Source organism: Rhinolophus sinicus, linkage group LG03 (genome assembly GCF_036562045.2).
Source record: "Rhinolophus sinicus isolate RSC01 linkage group LG03, ASM3656204v1, whole genome shotgun sequence".
Lineage (NCBI taxonomy): Eukaryota > Metazoa > Chordata > Mammalia > Chiroptera > Rhinolophidae > Rhinolophus > Rhinolophus sinicus.
The window spans coordinates 21583388-21599951 of NC_133753.1; the positions used below are offsets into that span (position 1 = coordinate 21583388).

The 16564-nt window shown below is 47.7% G+C and overlaps 1 protein-coding gene across 4 annotated transcripts in view; it reads right to left on the bottom strand.

The window, feature by feature from the left end:
• Positions 1-16564, bottom strand: part of ADCK1 (aarF domain containing kinase 1) — a 108902-nt gene that overhangs the window by 29891 nt on the left and 62447 nt on the right. For 3 of the 4 annotated variants that reach the window (XM_019733660.2, XM_019733657.2, XM_019733658.2), the window contains 2 exons: positions 10908-11066; positions 216-374 (listed from right to left, as the gene is read on the bottom strand). In XM_019733660.2, the coding sequence (XP_019589219.1) occupies positions 216-374; positions 10908-11066 (318 nt within the window). The remainder of the gene's footprint in view (positions 1-215; positions 375-10907; positions 11067-16564) is intronic. The other variant, XM_019733659.2, reaches the window with a different exon arrangement.

Here is a 16564-nt window from a genome sequence, read left to right on the forward strand (position 1 = left end):
AGTGACAGGCCAACAAACACATGTGGTATTTCTTTGTAAAGTTGCCTTCAAGGACTTGAATGTACTTTACCAGGGACAAAGCATTCACCCTCAGAAAGAAGACTCAGGAAGATGACCCCCTTATGTCCTGCAAGGGGGCGTGCTCGGGGCAGAGACCGGTCCTCCCCTGCATCCTCCCTCCAGACCACCATGCTCCACTGCCCTGCCCCTCCTACCTTTAAGAAGTCGAAGTGCTTGAGCATTTGGGCTACTTTCTCCGCATTCCTCCCTTCGTTGAGGAAATCCAGCTCCAAGGGCAGGTTCTTCTTGGCTTCATCCACCAGCCACATGAACTCAAACTCTGGAAACAGCTGCTTCACAGCCAGGACAAGCACCTGAAACCCACCAAACACCCCATCAGTCAAACACCAAGGCTCCCTGCTCTATTGCCTGGGTCTGGAAATTGACAACTCCCCGGGCCTCCCCTGGAACAAGGGTGGGTGGGAAAACTGCTCCCCGGGGACCCATCACTGTCATCCAAATCCAAGATGATAAAAACCCAATGGCTGCCAGTACTAACAACTATCATTTGCTGAGGGCTTCCCACGTGCCCAGTACTGGTTCAGCACTTTAGTTAGTTACTCCACTTCATCTCCACAACTCGGGGAGGTACACAGCACACACGCTTATCATCTCCCCATTTTACAGATGAGGAAGTTGAGGCTCTCAGAGGTTATAAGATTTTTCTGAATTTGCCCAGCAAGAAAGCACAGAAACAGAATTCCACTTGGATCTACCCAGTCCCCAAACCCTTTCTCTTAGGCATGTCGCTGAACTGCCGCCTTTGCTGCTCCCAGATTTGTGCTTCACGGTCCTGTTTACAAAGGGCTGGAGGGTACAGCCACACTACAGCTGCATTTTTGTTTATTTCTTAAGCTGAATGGTTGGTACCTGCACATATCTAATACTTTTTCTATGTTTAGTTATTTAGTTATTTTCTATACTTTTCGTGCATCTAAAATATTTCATGGTAAAAATTAAATAGGAATAAGAAAACCAGGTTAGCTAAGAGGAAGATATAAGGGATTTGACCCCTTGGATGAAAAGCTTGGATGATGGGCAATTTGGCCCCACTATGGGTTCTTGAGTTGTGGACAGGATGAAAAAGAAGGTTTTAGAAGACTTATCTGGCCTTTCAGTTGTCAGTTTAATGACATGAAATTAAATGTCACTGGTGGAGGGCCAGGCTTCAGTGACACCTGCAGAGCAGACCCCGGCCCCTCTGCGGGAGGACTCAGTGCTGAGGGTATCTCACCACCAGAGCTGGATTTGAGACAGCATCACACGTTCACAGACAATGGCTGTGTAGTGGGTGAGCAAGGGTGACACAAGGGCCATGGGAGATGTCCCAACATCCCAAGAGGGAAACACAGCAGGCAACTTTCCTGCTCTCCTACGAGCACTCCCACCAGTGTTCCAAGTCAGGCCTGGGGAGAACCGCTGACCAAGTCTCCCAGGAATTCTTGGTAATTCTGCCAGCAGCTATGGACCAAATGCTTGTGTCCTCCCTCCCCTAAATTCGTATGTTGAAACCCTAAACCCAGTGTGATGGTGTTTGGAGGTGGGGACTTTGGGAGGTAATTAGATTTAGGTGATGGCATGATGGTGGGCCCCTATGATGGGATTAGTGTTGTCCTAAGAAGAGAAAGATAGACCAGAGCTCACTCTCTCTCTGCCATGTGAGGACACAGAGAAAAGGCAGTTGTCTATAAGCCAGGAAGAAAGTCAGCGCAGGAGCCCATCGTCCGCACCTTCATCTTGGGCTTCCAGCCTCCAGAACTGTGAGACACAAATGTCTGTTGTTCGAGCCACCCCGTCTGTGGTATTTTGTTACGGTGCAGACTAAGACACTGTCCCGTGTATCCAGAAGGATGTACTGCGCCCAGCTCTGAGCCATGTCTTATGCTTCTTTTGGCCCTGGTCTATGATATTATGCCAATACTGTTAGGCAGGGCGGCACAAAAGAAATAAATCTACAGCAGAGCCATTAACTCCAAAGCATTTATAGTTTTGTTTTAAACCCAAGTTCTAGGCGATGTACCAGATACCGTTCTAAAAGAATCATCACACGGGTTATTATATTCAATTTCTCTCAAAATCCTTTTTAATTACATTCAGCTGTAGTCTAATTTCTTTTCAGTCTTGTCTAGTCTTTCTCGGGCTAGAGCTGTGACCTTATGATAATCGATTTAGTTTATGCTTTGCGTCTGCTTGTGTCACACGAAACTAGAAGGCAGAGGTGGTAACAGCGGGCCCAGACCTCATTGTCAGACCCACTCACTTGAACACCGTACCCTCCAGACACTTCATGTCGTCACTGTGCCCTCAGATGGCCCTTAGCTGCAACCACAGGGGACGCAGAGCCGGCATACAAGCAACAGAAGCACCTGAATTCCACTCTGGGCTCTGAGTTCAGACAAGAAATCTCTTCGGAGTTTGGCTCCAGCCTAAATTCCAGAGGTTCTCACCCAGTAGGGACAAGGGAAGGAGCCACAATCAGGCTCATTGGTTTGTTCAATCAATACTTACTGACTACCTCCTAGGGAAGGACCCTGGGCCAGGTGTGGGTCTACAGGGGGAGCTACATGCAGCCTCGTGGGGTCTACACCTGAGGATGAGACTTCAATAAATCCTCATCATTCACCATACGGTCCTTGTTATTTGTGAAATTTTTAATTATTATTAATATCCAAACAGCACTGACAGGTACTTTAAAGATTTTTCTGTTAACTAATCAATTATGTAATTAGTCTTTACTAGTACTATTGGTTATTGTTAAGACCTAATGCCATTAATCATAAAAGCAGTCAAAGATTTTGATTGAAATTAATCGCTAATAACTAATTCATAAAATCATTCATAACCCCAAAAAAACTGTACAGTGCTAATAAAACTGGTTTCTAACACACTCTGTGGGTGGTGGGTGAGTCACTTCCTTGGTTACTTTAAAATGAGAAGGTCTGTTTGAATAGAAGTCAGTGGTTCTTAGCTTTCTAGGAGGACACCATCCTCTTCATAGGAAGCCACCAATTCGAAAATTCGATGCAAGCAATGAAGCCCAAAACATACATATTATCACATAATTTTGCACATAATCCAGGGGGGTTACCAACCCCTTAAACTTCAAGGGGGTTGAGGAGACGGGTTAGATTAAGCATTGTCTCGTCCAAGTCTGAAATGGTTTGGGCTTCTGCCATTTTAGACTTTTCTTGGCTGAGGGGAATAAAATAAAATTCAGTTTCACCTTCTGTTTTCATTCAATTCCCTTCTTAAGTGCCTACCCTAAGTAAATTCATTTAAGTTTTTCCTTTTTGACAACAGATGCAATCAACTAAAATAAAACAGGTGTTGCTATCGACTTTTTGATTTTTCTTCCAAAATGTATATTCTCCATAAAAGTGTTCCAACAGCCAATATTTTCACCAGTGCCTAGCATGTACTCAATACTCAGCAGATGTTTATTGAATATTCACGTGAATAAGTGAGTGCATGAATAAATGAATGAACAAGTGAATATTTCAAAGAGTTTGCCCTCTCCCGAGAGATAATTATATGTTCACATGTGTGTTATTCAAATAGATCGAGTTTTTCTGTTTCTGAGGTCTTGGTGGGAAAAGAGATTATCTCTGAATTTTCAGGAATCACAGTTTTGGAATGCCTGAGAATTTTCTACTTGATTTGGAACCTTATGACTCATAATATTTGGAATACTATGACTTAATATTCAACAATTAATAGAATAATGAAATTATTTCCCTATAAGGTCACTGGCTCACTGGAGGAAAAATCAATTGTGGGCCATACAGAAATATAATAGAAAAATTAAGAGTCACACAAAAGATTGAAAACTAGTGAGCTTTTATAATATATAATAGCAAAAAAAGGGGGTGAATTATCATTATCTAGTACCTACTACATGCCAGGCACCGTGCCACAAAGTACTGCACGTACATGTTCTCATTTCATCCTCTTCTTGCCCATTTCAGAGAGAAGGAAACCAGTTCCAGGGGGTAAAAGCACTTCTCAAGGTCACATTCACATAGCTTATAATTTCAAATTCCGGACTTGGACCTGGGTTGGTTTTTTTGTTTTGTTTTGTTTTGTTTTTTGTTTTTTGCTTCTTTCTTTATGCAGCCCAGTCTCATGCAATCCAATACAGGACGATACAATAGGAAGCTTGAGATAAGGCATTAAAAGAACTTTGTAAACTGTAAAATGCAACTGAAATGCAAGTTACTGTTATCAAGTTATTATATAGCACAAAAGAAATAATGTTCTATGGGGAAACAGCACACTAAATAGAACACCTGCACGGACCCGAACTGGTAAAAATGGATGTTCGACAAGAATCGAAAATCAATTCAGTGATGTAAATGCTTGCCATTCATGGGTTTATCTTTGTTCTGATAAGTTGTTATAGCGCGGACTTTTTAGAAAACAGAATTATAGGGTGAAAAGAAGTTTCCACGGGATTGTCTACATCTCTGGGTTTTTAAAAAAATATATTTAAAAAAATAAAATCAACTGTTGGATTCTGTGCCAAACACAAACATTACCTAGCCACCCACTGTTCAATCAACACATACAGAAACAAGATGACAGGCAGCATGCACTGAAAATGTTGGGGAAAAAAGTCAAAAACATGACTGTCACAGGTCTTTATTTTTAGAGATCCTTGGGATGGGCCAGATGACATCAAAGGGTGGAACAGATTCTCGTGCTCAGACCCAAGTCCCATCCCAACGCTGTAGAGCACCTGGGGGACAGGTGGTACGTGGAGGGCAGAGTACCTGGCCATGGCTTAAATTCTTTGGGGGTGTTTATCCTCAAACTCAGAAGCTTAAGAGAGAACAGGCAGTGGCAGAGGACGCTGCCACTGAGACCTGGGGATGATGCTCTTACCACCAGCTCACAGGTCAGCTGAGTGCTACCCGGCTCTCCAGCAGTGAGAACGGCAGTGCGATGCACTCAGCTAAGCTCCCCGCTCCTGCGGGCAGGCAGGAGCTGCTGCAAAGCCAGCCTGCCAGTGGACGACGGACTCTGCCTTGTCAGTTCACCCCTTCCTGCTGAATCATTGTTCCAATCTCTGGGCCCAATTAGTCTGGCTCTGGACAGCCACTCAAATCAATAACAGTCACTGGTCATGCATCTAGAAGTAGAGTTGCCCCAACTAATAAAGGGACAATATCAGGTGATAATGACACAGCTGAAAAACACCCTTGGCTGTGCCTTTCTCTTTTGTGCAAAGTCACCAAACCACCAGGTTCATCAAACACCAATTCCATCTCTCTGCTACCATTCAAGTCTATCCCAGAGACTGTCCCCAATAGCTAGGTGGCACATGCTACTGGATGTCAACCCAAAGGCCATTTCCCCCACCTTCCTGGCTAACAGAACCTCAAACCTGTGCACCATTCATGTCCTTCAAAGAAGGGAGGCCTCAGCCTGAGAATGTGAATCGTGCTCGGTCTAAGTCAATCTAAGTGGTGTCATTTCTCTTGCCAAGAGTGATTTGGGCTTGGGCATGTGGCCTACTTCTGGCCAGTGAGGAATGAAGGGAATTCTACTGAAGGGCTCCATTTGATAAGGAATATGAGGGAAGAAGCAGGACCTCTTTGGCATCTAGGTATCATCTACTTAGAATTGCAGGAACTGCTGTAGCTGTTTTGGGACCATAAGGGCATTAACTTAGAAGGGCAAGCCAGGAAGGCAGAGAGAGAGACAAAAGGAACCCAGGTCCCTAAAGACCACAAGGAAGTGCTGGGTTAGTCAACCTTGGAAAAGTTGGCACTGCTGCCAGGTGTCGAAATGTGAGACAATATAGGGTACCTTCATTTACCCCACTTTTAGTTGGATTTCCTGATACCTGCACCCAACAGCATCCTAACTGATACAAGCAGTAGTCCCCACCTCCTCACGCTTAAAACTTTCACTCCTGTAGACCTATCCTTACAATGCATATGAGTTTGGATTCACAAGCTCACCTCCTAAACTGCAAAAATCCAGAGGTTAAGCCTTTTTGCCACTCTGTGCTTAGTATGAATTACCCTCATCAGATTGTCTTTCTCGCTAGACCATGCTGCGACCAATCACAGGGTTGGAGGAGAAATCCTCCAATCACAGGATGGGCAGTGGGAAAGAAGCTGAGGGCACACAGGCCCTGGAATTGTCATGGAAGGAAGCTCCAGAAGGCAGAAAAGTGACTTTGCCTCCCCTCTGGCTCCAAGTTTCTGCTGGCTAAGGTAGCCCTAAGACCCCTTAGAAATCATTCTCCAGCCAAGCATGCCTGAGCACATTTTTGGGGTTGTCATTCCTAAAATCAAGGCACCATTTTCAGTCTGGACTCAAAAAAACAAAACAAAACAACAAAATAAAACAACTCATTTCAAATATAAAATAAAATGGGCTTTCCAGTTGGGCTCTTCTTAGCTTTATAGCAGAGAAGCGTGACCCAAGTAGAATATTTTCCACCAAACACCAAACCCAGTGAGAAGGCAGTGCCACCTGGTGCTGTTGTGAAGGCTGATGGTCCACGGAGGTGGTGACCTCGGGCCTCGTTTCCAGCTTCTGTTCTGAAGGCTGTGAGTACAAGTCTCTGGTCTGCCCTGTGAAGCCCCAGCACTGCCTCGGCCACTGACGGAGCCGCTTTGTACTCTGCACACAGCCACTACACCATACTTCCCAAGAAAAGCATCTGATGCTTATCTCCACAAGATGCCAAATCTTTATTGCTGAATTATTGCTACTGACCTTACAGCCAGCATTACTTTCGGAGCCAGCGAGGCTCTGAGCAGAGAAAATGATGTCAGCTATCCTCCCAGCCCAAGTGGGTCCTGACAACACTGCTGGCCAGGGGCAGGTTCCCACCTGACGCAGGAGTGGCTGCTGGCACTCAGGACACCCAGGGACCCCCCGAGACTCCTGGTTCACTCCCAGCGATGGCCATCCCACAGCCACTGGCACATGCTCCGGAAAACTCAGGTTTCCAGGTGGATGCCCAGGGCTACTCAGCAGCCCTGCCCCCTTTTCCATTGCACACAGCAGCTAGTCCAAACCTTCACCCCCACTCGAGCCTCCAATGCCACCTTCTACCCCCTCATTCTCAGCAGATGGTCTTGCCTCCTACCTCAGAGAAAAAATAGAGGCTATCAGGATGGTACAACTCAGCTGCCCACTTCCCCCGAACCCGCCTTCTCCCTCTGCCCCACACGCTCATCCGTACACAGCCTTACCACCTTCCTCTAGTCTCAAAACAAAAGCTGGCTAAGGCTAATGTTTCCACTTGCATCCTTGGAGCCCAATCCCTCGAGTCTCCTCCTGGACCAGACCTATCAATTACTTCCCCTCCTCAATCTCCAAACCCTACCCCCCACTCCACTGCCACTTTCCCCACCAGCTACAGCAGGCTGGAGTCCCCCAGCCTCTAACCCTGTGCTCTGCTCTAACCACAACCCTCATACCCCATACTGTCCATGGCTAAACTTGAGTATTCTACATTAACTGTCTCCATTCCCTGGAGGCTCAATCCTCTTTCACCCCACTCATCCCACTCTCCTTGCTCTTCCAAAGACCTCTAAATCACCAAATCCAAAATACCCCTTTCAGAGCATTACTAATTTTATCTCCCACTTGACAACATTGAGTAATTCTGGCAGACTATTCTCCAAAATGGCTGTAACAATGTCTCCCATTCTAATGCTTTTCTCGAACCTTGCCACACCACCATCAAGAAATAGAGTCTATTTCCCATCCCTTAAACTAAGGAGGACTTTGTGACTCTTGCTCTTACCAATAGAGTAAGGATGAAATAATCTACATGATGGCCAAGGCTAGGTCATGAAACTGGGACGTTCAGCCTTATTCTCTTGGGACATTCACTCTTAGAATCTGGCCGCCATGCTGTGAAGAAGCCACGGAGAGTCCCACACAGAGAGGATCTGAGGCCCTGACCCACAGCCCCAGCACCAACTTGCCGCCATGTGAGTGAGCCATCCTGAAGTGGCTCCTCCAGGTCCAGTCAAGTGACGCAGCTGGCACCACATAAAACAGAATGAGTGTCTCTACCAAGCCCTGCCCGGGTTACACTCATAAGCAAAACACGTGACTTGTTTTAAGCCACTACGTTTAGAGGTGGTTTTTTACGCAGCTCTAGATAACTGATACAGTGCTCTCTTCTTGAAATTGTTTTCATTGGATGCAGCACGGCTCCGTCCTGCTTCTCCTCCCAGCCCTCTGACCACGCCTTCTTAGTTTCCTCGGGAACTTACCTTCCTGGGTGCATGCTCCACATTAGGATGGTCCTCAGAGTTCTGCCCTCGCGCTCTCCTTTGTTCACTCTACATACCTTTTCTAAGTGATCTCAACTACGCGCCCAGATTCAGCTCCAGTGAATCTCCTTGCTGATAAATCCTGAGTCTGCATCTGCAGCCTAAGCTGTAACCCAACAGAGACATCCTGATTCAAAACTCCTAAAGGCAATCTCTTACCCTCCTTGGTTGCTCAATCACCCATTTCACTTTGCTCTGAAAGTGAAATCCATCCCAACCCCCTGACTCTTATAAGCGACTACATTTCCTACGTTCCCTTGCCAACTGGCTTCCAGCTAGATTTGACCAATGAATGGGTCACACTGGTGGAATACTGGGGGACAGAAGGTGAAAACCTTCTACCTCAAACAAGACCTGTGGCTCTTTTGTAATTACCAATTTGTACTTCTTAAGAGTCATGGGGATGTAAAGTACAGTATGGAGAATATAGACAATAATATTGTAAAAAACTATGTGTAGTGTCAGATAGCTACTAGACTTATCAGGGGAATCACTTCATAAATTATAAATGTCTAACCACTACGCTGCACTCCTGAAACTAACATAAAATAATACTGAATGTCAACTATAATTTTTTAAAAAGTCACAGGGATATATAGTACAGCATAGGGAATATAGTCAATAATATTGTAATGGGTGATAGATTTACTACGGTTATCACTTTGTGAGGTATATAAATGTCTAATCACTATGTTGTTTTGTATACTTGAAACTAATCCAAAAAAAAAAGACCTGTGGCTCCAATTTCCGGGTGACAGGCCCTGTGTCTGTGACCCACCTCTCACTGGACTAGCTCACCGCGGTCCCAGCTTCCACAGGTGTCCCCAGCTCCAGAAAACCACCTGTTCTCTTTGTCCCTCCACCTTGAGGGAAGCTCCCTACTGTTGGTAATTGTTTCACCATCCCATTTGGCTTCTCAGCAATTCCATTCCCAGTCAGCCCCATTTTGTTTCAAATTCCCTCCGAAATACCTAGAGCAATGTCTTTTTTCCCCAGCTGGACTCTGACTGACACACGTGGCTAAAGGCATCGAAACTTAATCATTTAAGCCAGAAACCTCCAACTTGCTTTAGCCTCCTCCTTCTTCTTCATGCCAGTATTTGCCCCAATCCATGGAAACCTGGTCACACAGTCCTGATAATTCCCCCATGAGCCCATCCCTCTCCTCCACCCCATTACACTGCTTTGGTTCACATCATTTCTCTCCGAGACCAATGCGGCAGCCCCTCAATTAGTCTCCCTAGCTACAGTCTTCCTTCCTTCCAATACAGCCTCCAGACTGCCAACAGATTTTTATTTCTCATGCACATCTGATCATGACATTCCCCTGATTAAAATTCTTCAATGGTTCCCCACTGACTACAAGAGAAAATCAGATCAGCTCAGTTCCACAGTAGATACATCTTTACTAGGCCCTCCATCCTGCGCCTGAGCCTGGGATACAAGGCCCTCTGTGTTCCCTCCTGCCTCCTGTCCCTGCGCCTCCTCTGCAACCACTCCCAGCTTCACCCTCTGATCCAGTGGACGTTCTCTAAGCACAGCCGCTCCTCTAAGACCTGGCCCCTCGCACAGGCTGGGCTGTCCTTCCCCTGCCCAGCTGTCTCATGGGCTCCTCAGTGACGTCCCCTTGGTGCCCCCATCAGGCCAGGCACAGTTGCTCCACAGCACTTCACAAATACCCTTGGACAGAGCTCATGTCCCCACACTGTGGCTGTCTGTGTCGAGACCTGCTCCTCCACGAAACAATGAGCTCCCCAAGGATGCAGACATTGCTCACTCACTGCACGCAGAAGAGACCCTCAGTGTGTGTGTCAAGTTTAGTCAAAGTACATTGAAAGAATAAACTAAGAGTCCAGAGTGAAGAAAGGGAGCAAAGGGAAAGAGAAAAGGAAAAGGAGGGACGTGCCACAAGTTAAATGGACTGCCGCCCTCCCATGGAGGGTGCTAGCTGCCATCCACGCAGTGACCCGTGCACTGTCCCTCCCGTGTTCTGGGCGTGGAGCCAGGACAGAACTGAGGCACAGTCTCCACTAGAGATTTTCCCAGGGCCGTTTTCAGGCACGCAAGTTTGTTCGTTCAAAATACATCAGATAGGCAAACATGCAATCTGCATAAATATTTCTGGCGAGCTGCCTGTCACTTTTATATCCCGTGATTGACCACATGCTGCCTTTTGTTATAACTTAACAAATTAAGATGTCACTTTTTCTACCCCCAGGGAAATCACCTTGGGTTCATCTCCTTTCAACAACATCCTCCTGAGGTCCCCCTGGCCCCAGTAGCTGTTCAGTGTTTTCTGAGCCCAACCGCAGACAGGTCCCAGGAAAAAAAGGGAGAAGAAAGGAACAACCCAGCCACAGGTGCCATGGTCACAGCGCCCCATGATACCTCCTTTGTTGCGGTCTCGAGCTCCCTTCTGCCGCTCTGCAGCTCAAAGGGCCACATCCACCTACCAGCTGTGAATCAGTTTCACTGAGGCTGCCTGGGTCACAAGGAAACACAGAATGAGGGTGACGGAAGGTGAAAGGGGAAGCTTCTCACCTCCATCAGGAGAATGTCCTTCGAGCTCTGAGCCTGCACCTTTGGGTGCTGGACCTTCACAGCCACCGTCCGCCCGTCACGCAGCACCGCCTTATGGACCTGGGCCAGAGAGGCAGCTCCCAGAGGGGTGTCGTCAAAGCTCACGAACAAATCATGGATCTGTCAAGAATGGAGAGAGGACAGAGCAATGAAATGCCCCAACTCGGTGAGAGGGACCGGAAGGATGGGCCGGAGCCCGTGCTGCCCAATGCCCCCACATGTATGCCAGCCCAGCACCTTGCCTGAGACTTGGCATATGGAGGGAGTGAGAGAGAAAACACGCGTGGAGGATGTGTCCTCCTACATGGGCATAGGTGCCCTGAGCACCTCCATTTGAGGCCAAAGAATTGCTGTCTAGAATGTTCAGGACTGTGCACCAGCTGCCCGTTTAATTATCCACCACTGTACCCCCAAGGCTCTCACATATAAACATAATCAAATGCAACAAAACCTGAGACCAAAGCACGCCAAGAGGGATCAAATGGAAGATTCCCAACCCTGTCAACATGGAGAGCTCAAAGAACCCTGGCTGGAGGCTGCAAACCCAACAGCCACCTCTTGTTCCTGCCTGAGCAGCGGCCTCAACATGGGCCCCTTAGACCACCCTCAGCCCAGCCACCTGGCAGAGACCCCAGGGCTGTAGGCCTGAACCTTACATTTGGTCCTCACCTGCAATGCCAACCAAAGGTAGTCTTGGGCAAGTCATCTGACCTTTCTGTGCCCGCTTCCTCTCTATGAAAAGGAAAGTTACCCCCATTCTTCCATATTCTCTTCCCTTCCCTTATTCCCTCTTAGAAATGTCAACGATTTCCCTGAAGGGAAACTTCTTTCTGACTTGAGTGGCCACACCTACATGATTCAGATATAAATATTCTACCAGATGGAAAGGAAGCCCCCAAAAGCCTTTTGCAAGATTGACCAAGGCTTAAATTCTCATTCCCTCCATTTCTTGAAGTCCCTGGAAACCCTCACAATTCTGGAAAGCCCAGACATTCACACACATACCTACACAAATGTGTATGTGTACAAGCCGGTGCCTCCCCTCCTTCTCATATGTCCCCCGGCTCGCAGGCTGAGGCCTATTCAGTCTGTGACCCCCAACTCCCTTTGTCCCCTTCTGCAGCAGCCACCCAGCCCCTCAGCCCCTCTCCTCCTTGGACTTCAGGAGTCACATGACTCGCAGCCACCATCCCATCTCCCTGTCTGCTATGTCGCACCATCACTTTGCTAATCTTGTCTCATAAATCACTCCCTCCAGCTCTGTCATCATTTTTGTAGCTTCACTAAACTCCATCCCATTTATCAACATCCTGCAGAGGCCAAATGTCCAGGCAACATGGGAGGGGCCTACACTTCTCTGTCACAGGAGGTGGGTACAGATTGGCTTCCTGTCCCCCTTCTCCCTCATTGGGTTTCTATCTGCACCCCCTCCCAGTACCTACTTTCCCTTTCTTCCCCAACCATGCAGTTGTCTTTTTCCTTCCTTTGTGAGTTCTAAGCTCCCTGAGGGTCAGATTCTTTCCACATCATCCACCCTGAATCACCCTGGGTCTCTCTACACAGGAACCCTTTATCCTGGACCTGGGCTTGGAGTAGGAGAATGCAAGAACGACCATCCCTATAACCTCACTCTAATATCAGCCCCGGGTAGGTAAGGACTGTTGCCTATATTGTTTGCTGTTGAATTCCCTGGACCTAGAACAGGGCTAGAACTAGTCAGTGACAAACAAAGATTTGTTAAACAACTAAATCCACTATTCTCTCCATTGGAGAAGATTTGAATGAACTCTTTCTTCCCTTTGAAATGGCTGGAACTTCCTGCTCCCACAATTGTATTAATCCAAAGGCCTCAAATGTAAAAGCACACGTCATGTGTGGGATTTACCCAGGTGGACTACACCTGTTACTCCAGGGTGGGTGTGAGACCCAGGCCTGGCCAATCAAAACCCTGAATGCTCTGGGCCACACTGATTGGTTCCAAGATAGAAAGGTCACCCAAATGGTCCAATCAGACTCAACTGTGTTACTTTTGTTTGAACTATAGGGGAAGGGATTCTTTCTTCCTGCTAAAATTGAACTTGATGCCTAGAGATGCCAGGGGTCACATAGTAACAACAAAGAGGAAAGCAAAGCCAAGAGACAGGAGAGTGAATCCTAATCACAATAGTTGAGCCCCTTTATCTGGCCATGCCTGAATGCTCACTCTAGAATTCCTTTTCTGCTTAAGTCAGTTTGAACTGTTTTCTGTCACACACAACTGAAGGAGCTCTGACTGATACACTGTGTTCTCTGCCCCAGCTGGAATAAACCAAAGAAACAGGGGCATGGTGCCCAGTACCCCTAAGAGGCTCAGTAAGTATGAGCTCCATCTTCTCTCCACCCTCTTGCTGGGACAGGGATCCATACGTAGAAGGGAAGTAGAGCTTCTGCAACGTTCCCGGCCTTTGCATAATGAGATCGACACCAGGGTTCCTTTGGCAACCCTCTGGTAGTTCCTAAAGGAGCAGCAAGGAGGCCGCTTTCTGGAACACAGCTGTGAACTCGGACCCTCACCTCCCAGGCAGGTAGAATGGCCCAATCTCCCTGCTGCAAAGGGAGTTGGGGGTCATCTGACCTCACTTTCTATCTCAAGCCTCCGCCTGGCTCCCTTGGAACATTTGCTCATTCTCTGAGAAGGACAACCAGTCTTCAAACCAGTGTCATTGCAGGGACATTGCAGAGTCATTGCAACCAAAGAGTGACACGGCATCACTAGGGCTGTGTGACAAGAACAGCTGCCAAGAACACTCCAGGGGAAGGTGAAGAACAAAAAGGGCTGAGGCAAGCACATTCCAATCTCCAGGGTAAGAGGAAGGCTGGTCCACCATATCCCCAGGGGACAGGAAAAGGGCCTCCCACATTCCCTGCTCCCACCAGGGGATGGAGGGCGTCTGAGATACCACCCAAGCCCAGATGCTATAGCAGCACTCTGAGTAAGGCACAGCTGTTAGGACTTGACCAAACTCCCAATTGGACCAGTCGAAGCAAAGAGATGCATGGGAAATGAGGATGCACCACTCACTCTGTCTGCACAGGGAACCCCACCCCACGCTGGCTCGCCCACCACCTCCCAGTGCCCCTGCAGCCACCCCTTCCCTCTCTATCAGGAAGCAAGTCACACGCCCATACCCTCCTGTGCACACAACACACACACACACAACACACACACACACACACACACACACTAATTGATTGCTAGTAGATGTTCCTAGCTAGCTTATAAAAAAGGTAATTAAAGATTGGTGCTGCAGCCTGTAATTAAATATGAATAAAGTATCTCTAAATGGAACCTTGATTCAAAGTGTTCAGTGGAAGTACTTTAAGCTGATAGATAGTAAGGAAAAATAGACCCTGTCCTGAAAGCAGAATTATACCGCCAGTGCAGCTGAAACAAACACCACCCCCCTGCAATCAGGCCTGGTCCCCCAGCCCTTGCAGCAGAAAACCATTAGCAGAAACAAACTGCAGCATGGGCAGCAATTAGATTCAAGCAGGGCCTGGGCTGCCTCCAGCCACTTGCAGAAAACTCTCCCTTTCTAAGGCTTTCTTTCCCCCGTTCCCTTTTTTTCCTCTGGGTCTAGCGGCAAAATCAATTAAGTAAAACAACTGCATTTTAAAATGACTAGTTATGTGCTTTTTAATTACTGTCAGCCCATGATTCAAATATATCGATGTCCCTGTCTGGAAAGGGGAAAATAATCAGGAAAAAAGTTTCTCTAGCTTTGTATTTGTGTGTGTGTGTGTGTGTGTGTGTGTGTGTGTGTGTGTGAATGAGTGTAAATGGACTGTGTTTGGTTTTTTATGAGCAGAAAACCTCAGCAGGACAAGAAGAAATGTCATCCCCCGAGGGCTTAGCAAACAGGGGCTCAGGTTACGACTTCAGCAGGCTGGCTTCTGCTGGGCTCCAGGACTCCCGAGACCCACGTGACATTATTCCCCAGTACAGGGCAAAGTGACAGCCTCTCCAGACAGTCATCCTGCAGATCCCCATGAAGCCAGGTTGCTGGGCAATGTTTCCAAAATGCCATAATGAGCAGCCAAATACTGTCCAGGGTCCACATTCAGCCCAAAATAAGGTGACAGGAAGTCAGGATGTTCTGGAGAAGCCACAGTATGAATCCCGGGGGAGGGGGGGTTGTTTCACTTGAGTCTCAGCCACACCACCATAGCCAGTAGCCCAGCCAGCCTCAGACCCCCTGTGGGGACTGGCTTGCCAGTCACAGGACGGAGGATGTCCCAGATTTTCCAAGATGGTCCAGTTTCAAATATTCCATCCTGTTGCCCCATACTCATTCACATCAGACCTATTCTGTAGGACGATGCTAACACATCTAACAAACCCTGAACTGGCCGGCTCCAGTTGAAGACAGGAGCTTCCCTCCAAGCAGGTAAGTCCAGGCCTCGGTGTCAAGGCTCCACAGTTCCCACTTAGGAGCTGGGGAGACTGCTCAGGGCACCTAAGGCAGGTTACCATGGCACCAGCAGCAAACAATATCTGGCTGCCGAGGTCTCAAGATGGCCCACCCCATGCCTGGCTGGATGCCAACAGCCCTCCACTGCAGCCTGTTGAGGAAAGATACAAGTCCCTGTGCTAATAGAGTGGCTGGAGTGAACCTTTCCCGCCCGGGCCCCAATCCCAATCTGAGGCAGAGAAGACAGCCCCAGTCAGCTAGGACTCAGCAAAACAATGGCATCTGCCTAGGGTAGAAAACCCACCATCCCCTCTCAAATCCCTCTGCTTAAAACCCATGTCATGAGGACACTTAAGCAGCATGTGGAGACTCATTTCACGTGGTAAGGAACCAAGGCCTCCTGCCAACAGAGAGCCATCTTAGAAGCAGCTCTCCTTCCCCACACAGGCTTTCAGATGACACAGCCCCAGGCGACAACTTGACTGCAACCTCATGAGAGACTCTGAGCCAGAACCATCCAGTGAGCCACTCCCAAATTCCTGACCTACAGAAACTAAGATATCAAATGTTTGTTGTTTTAAGATGCTAAGTTTTAGGGTAACTTGCTATGCAGCGATAGCTAATAATACACCCCAAGCACACCCATGCCAGACCTTACTAATCAATCGCAGCATTCCTTTTGGTTGGGCCCAGAATCTCTGTCACCACAATGCTCCAGGCAGCCACTGCCAAGTTACCAGAGTGACTATATGAAACGAAACCAATTTGCCCCTCCTTCGCTTCAGCCAGTCAACACATATTGACTACAGGCTGGAAAACATCACATGACAGAAACCATGCTTGGTACGGAGGCCAAGAAAACAGACACAGTCTCTGAGCTTGAGGAGGTCTCAGTCTAGCAAAAGAAGGCAACAGCCTCTGAAAAACACACTTGCATTTTTTTTACCACGGCCACCTGGAGACAGAGCTGCCTGCCCAGTGCTACTTCACCCAACCCTGAAGGGACTTTCTGGCCAGGTAAGAAGGAGGACGTCCAATACCACCATATAGAGCTTAGGGAGTGTGGGGGGAGGACAGGCATCCAAATGTCTGTCCCTCTCGCCACTCAACAGCTGCCCTGCTTCAAAGTGGGAGCACCCCCACCACCAGCTTCTCGCTCAGAGCAAT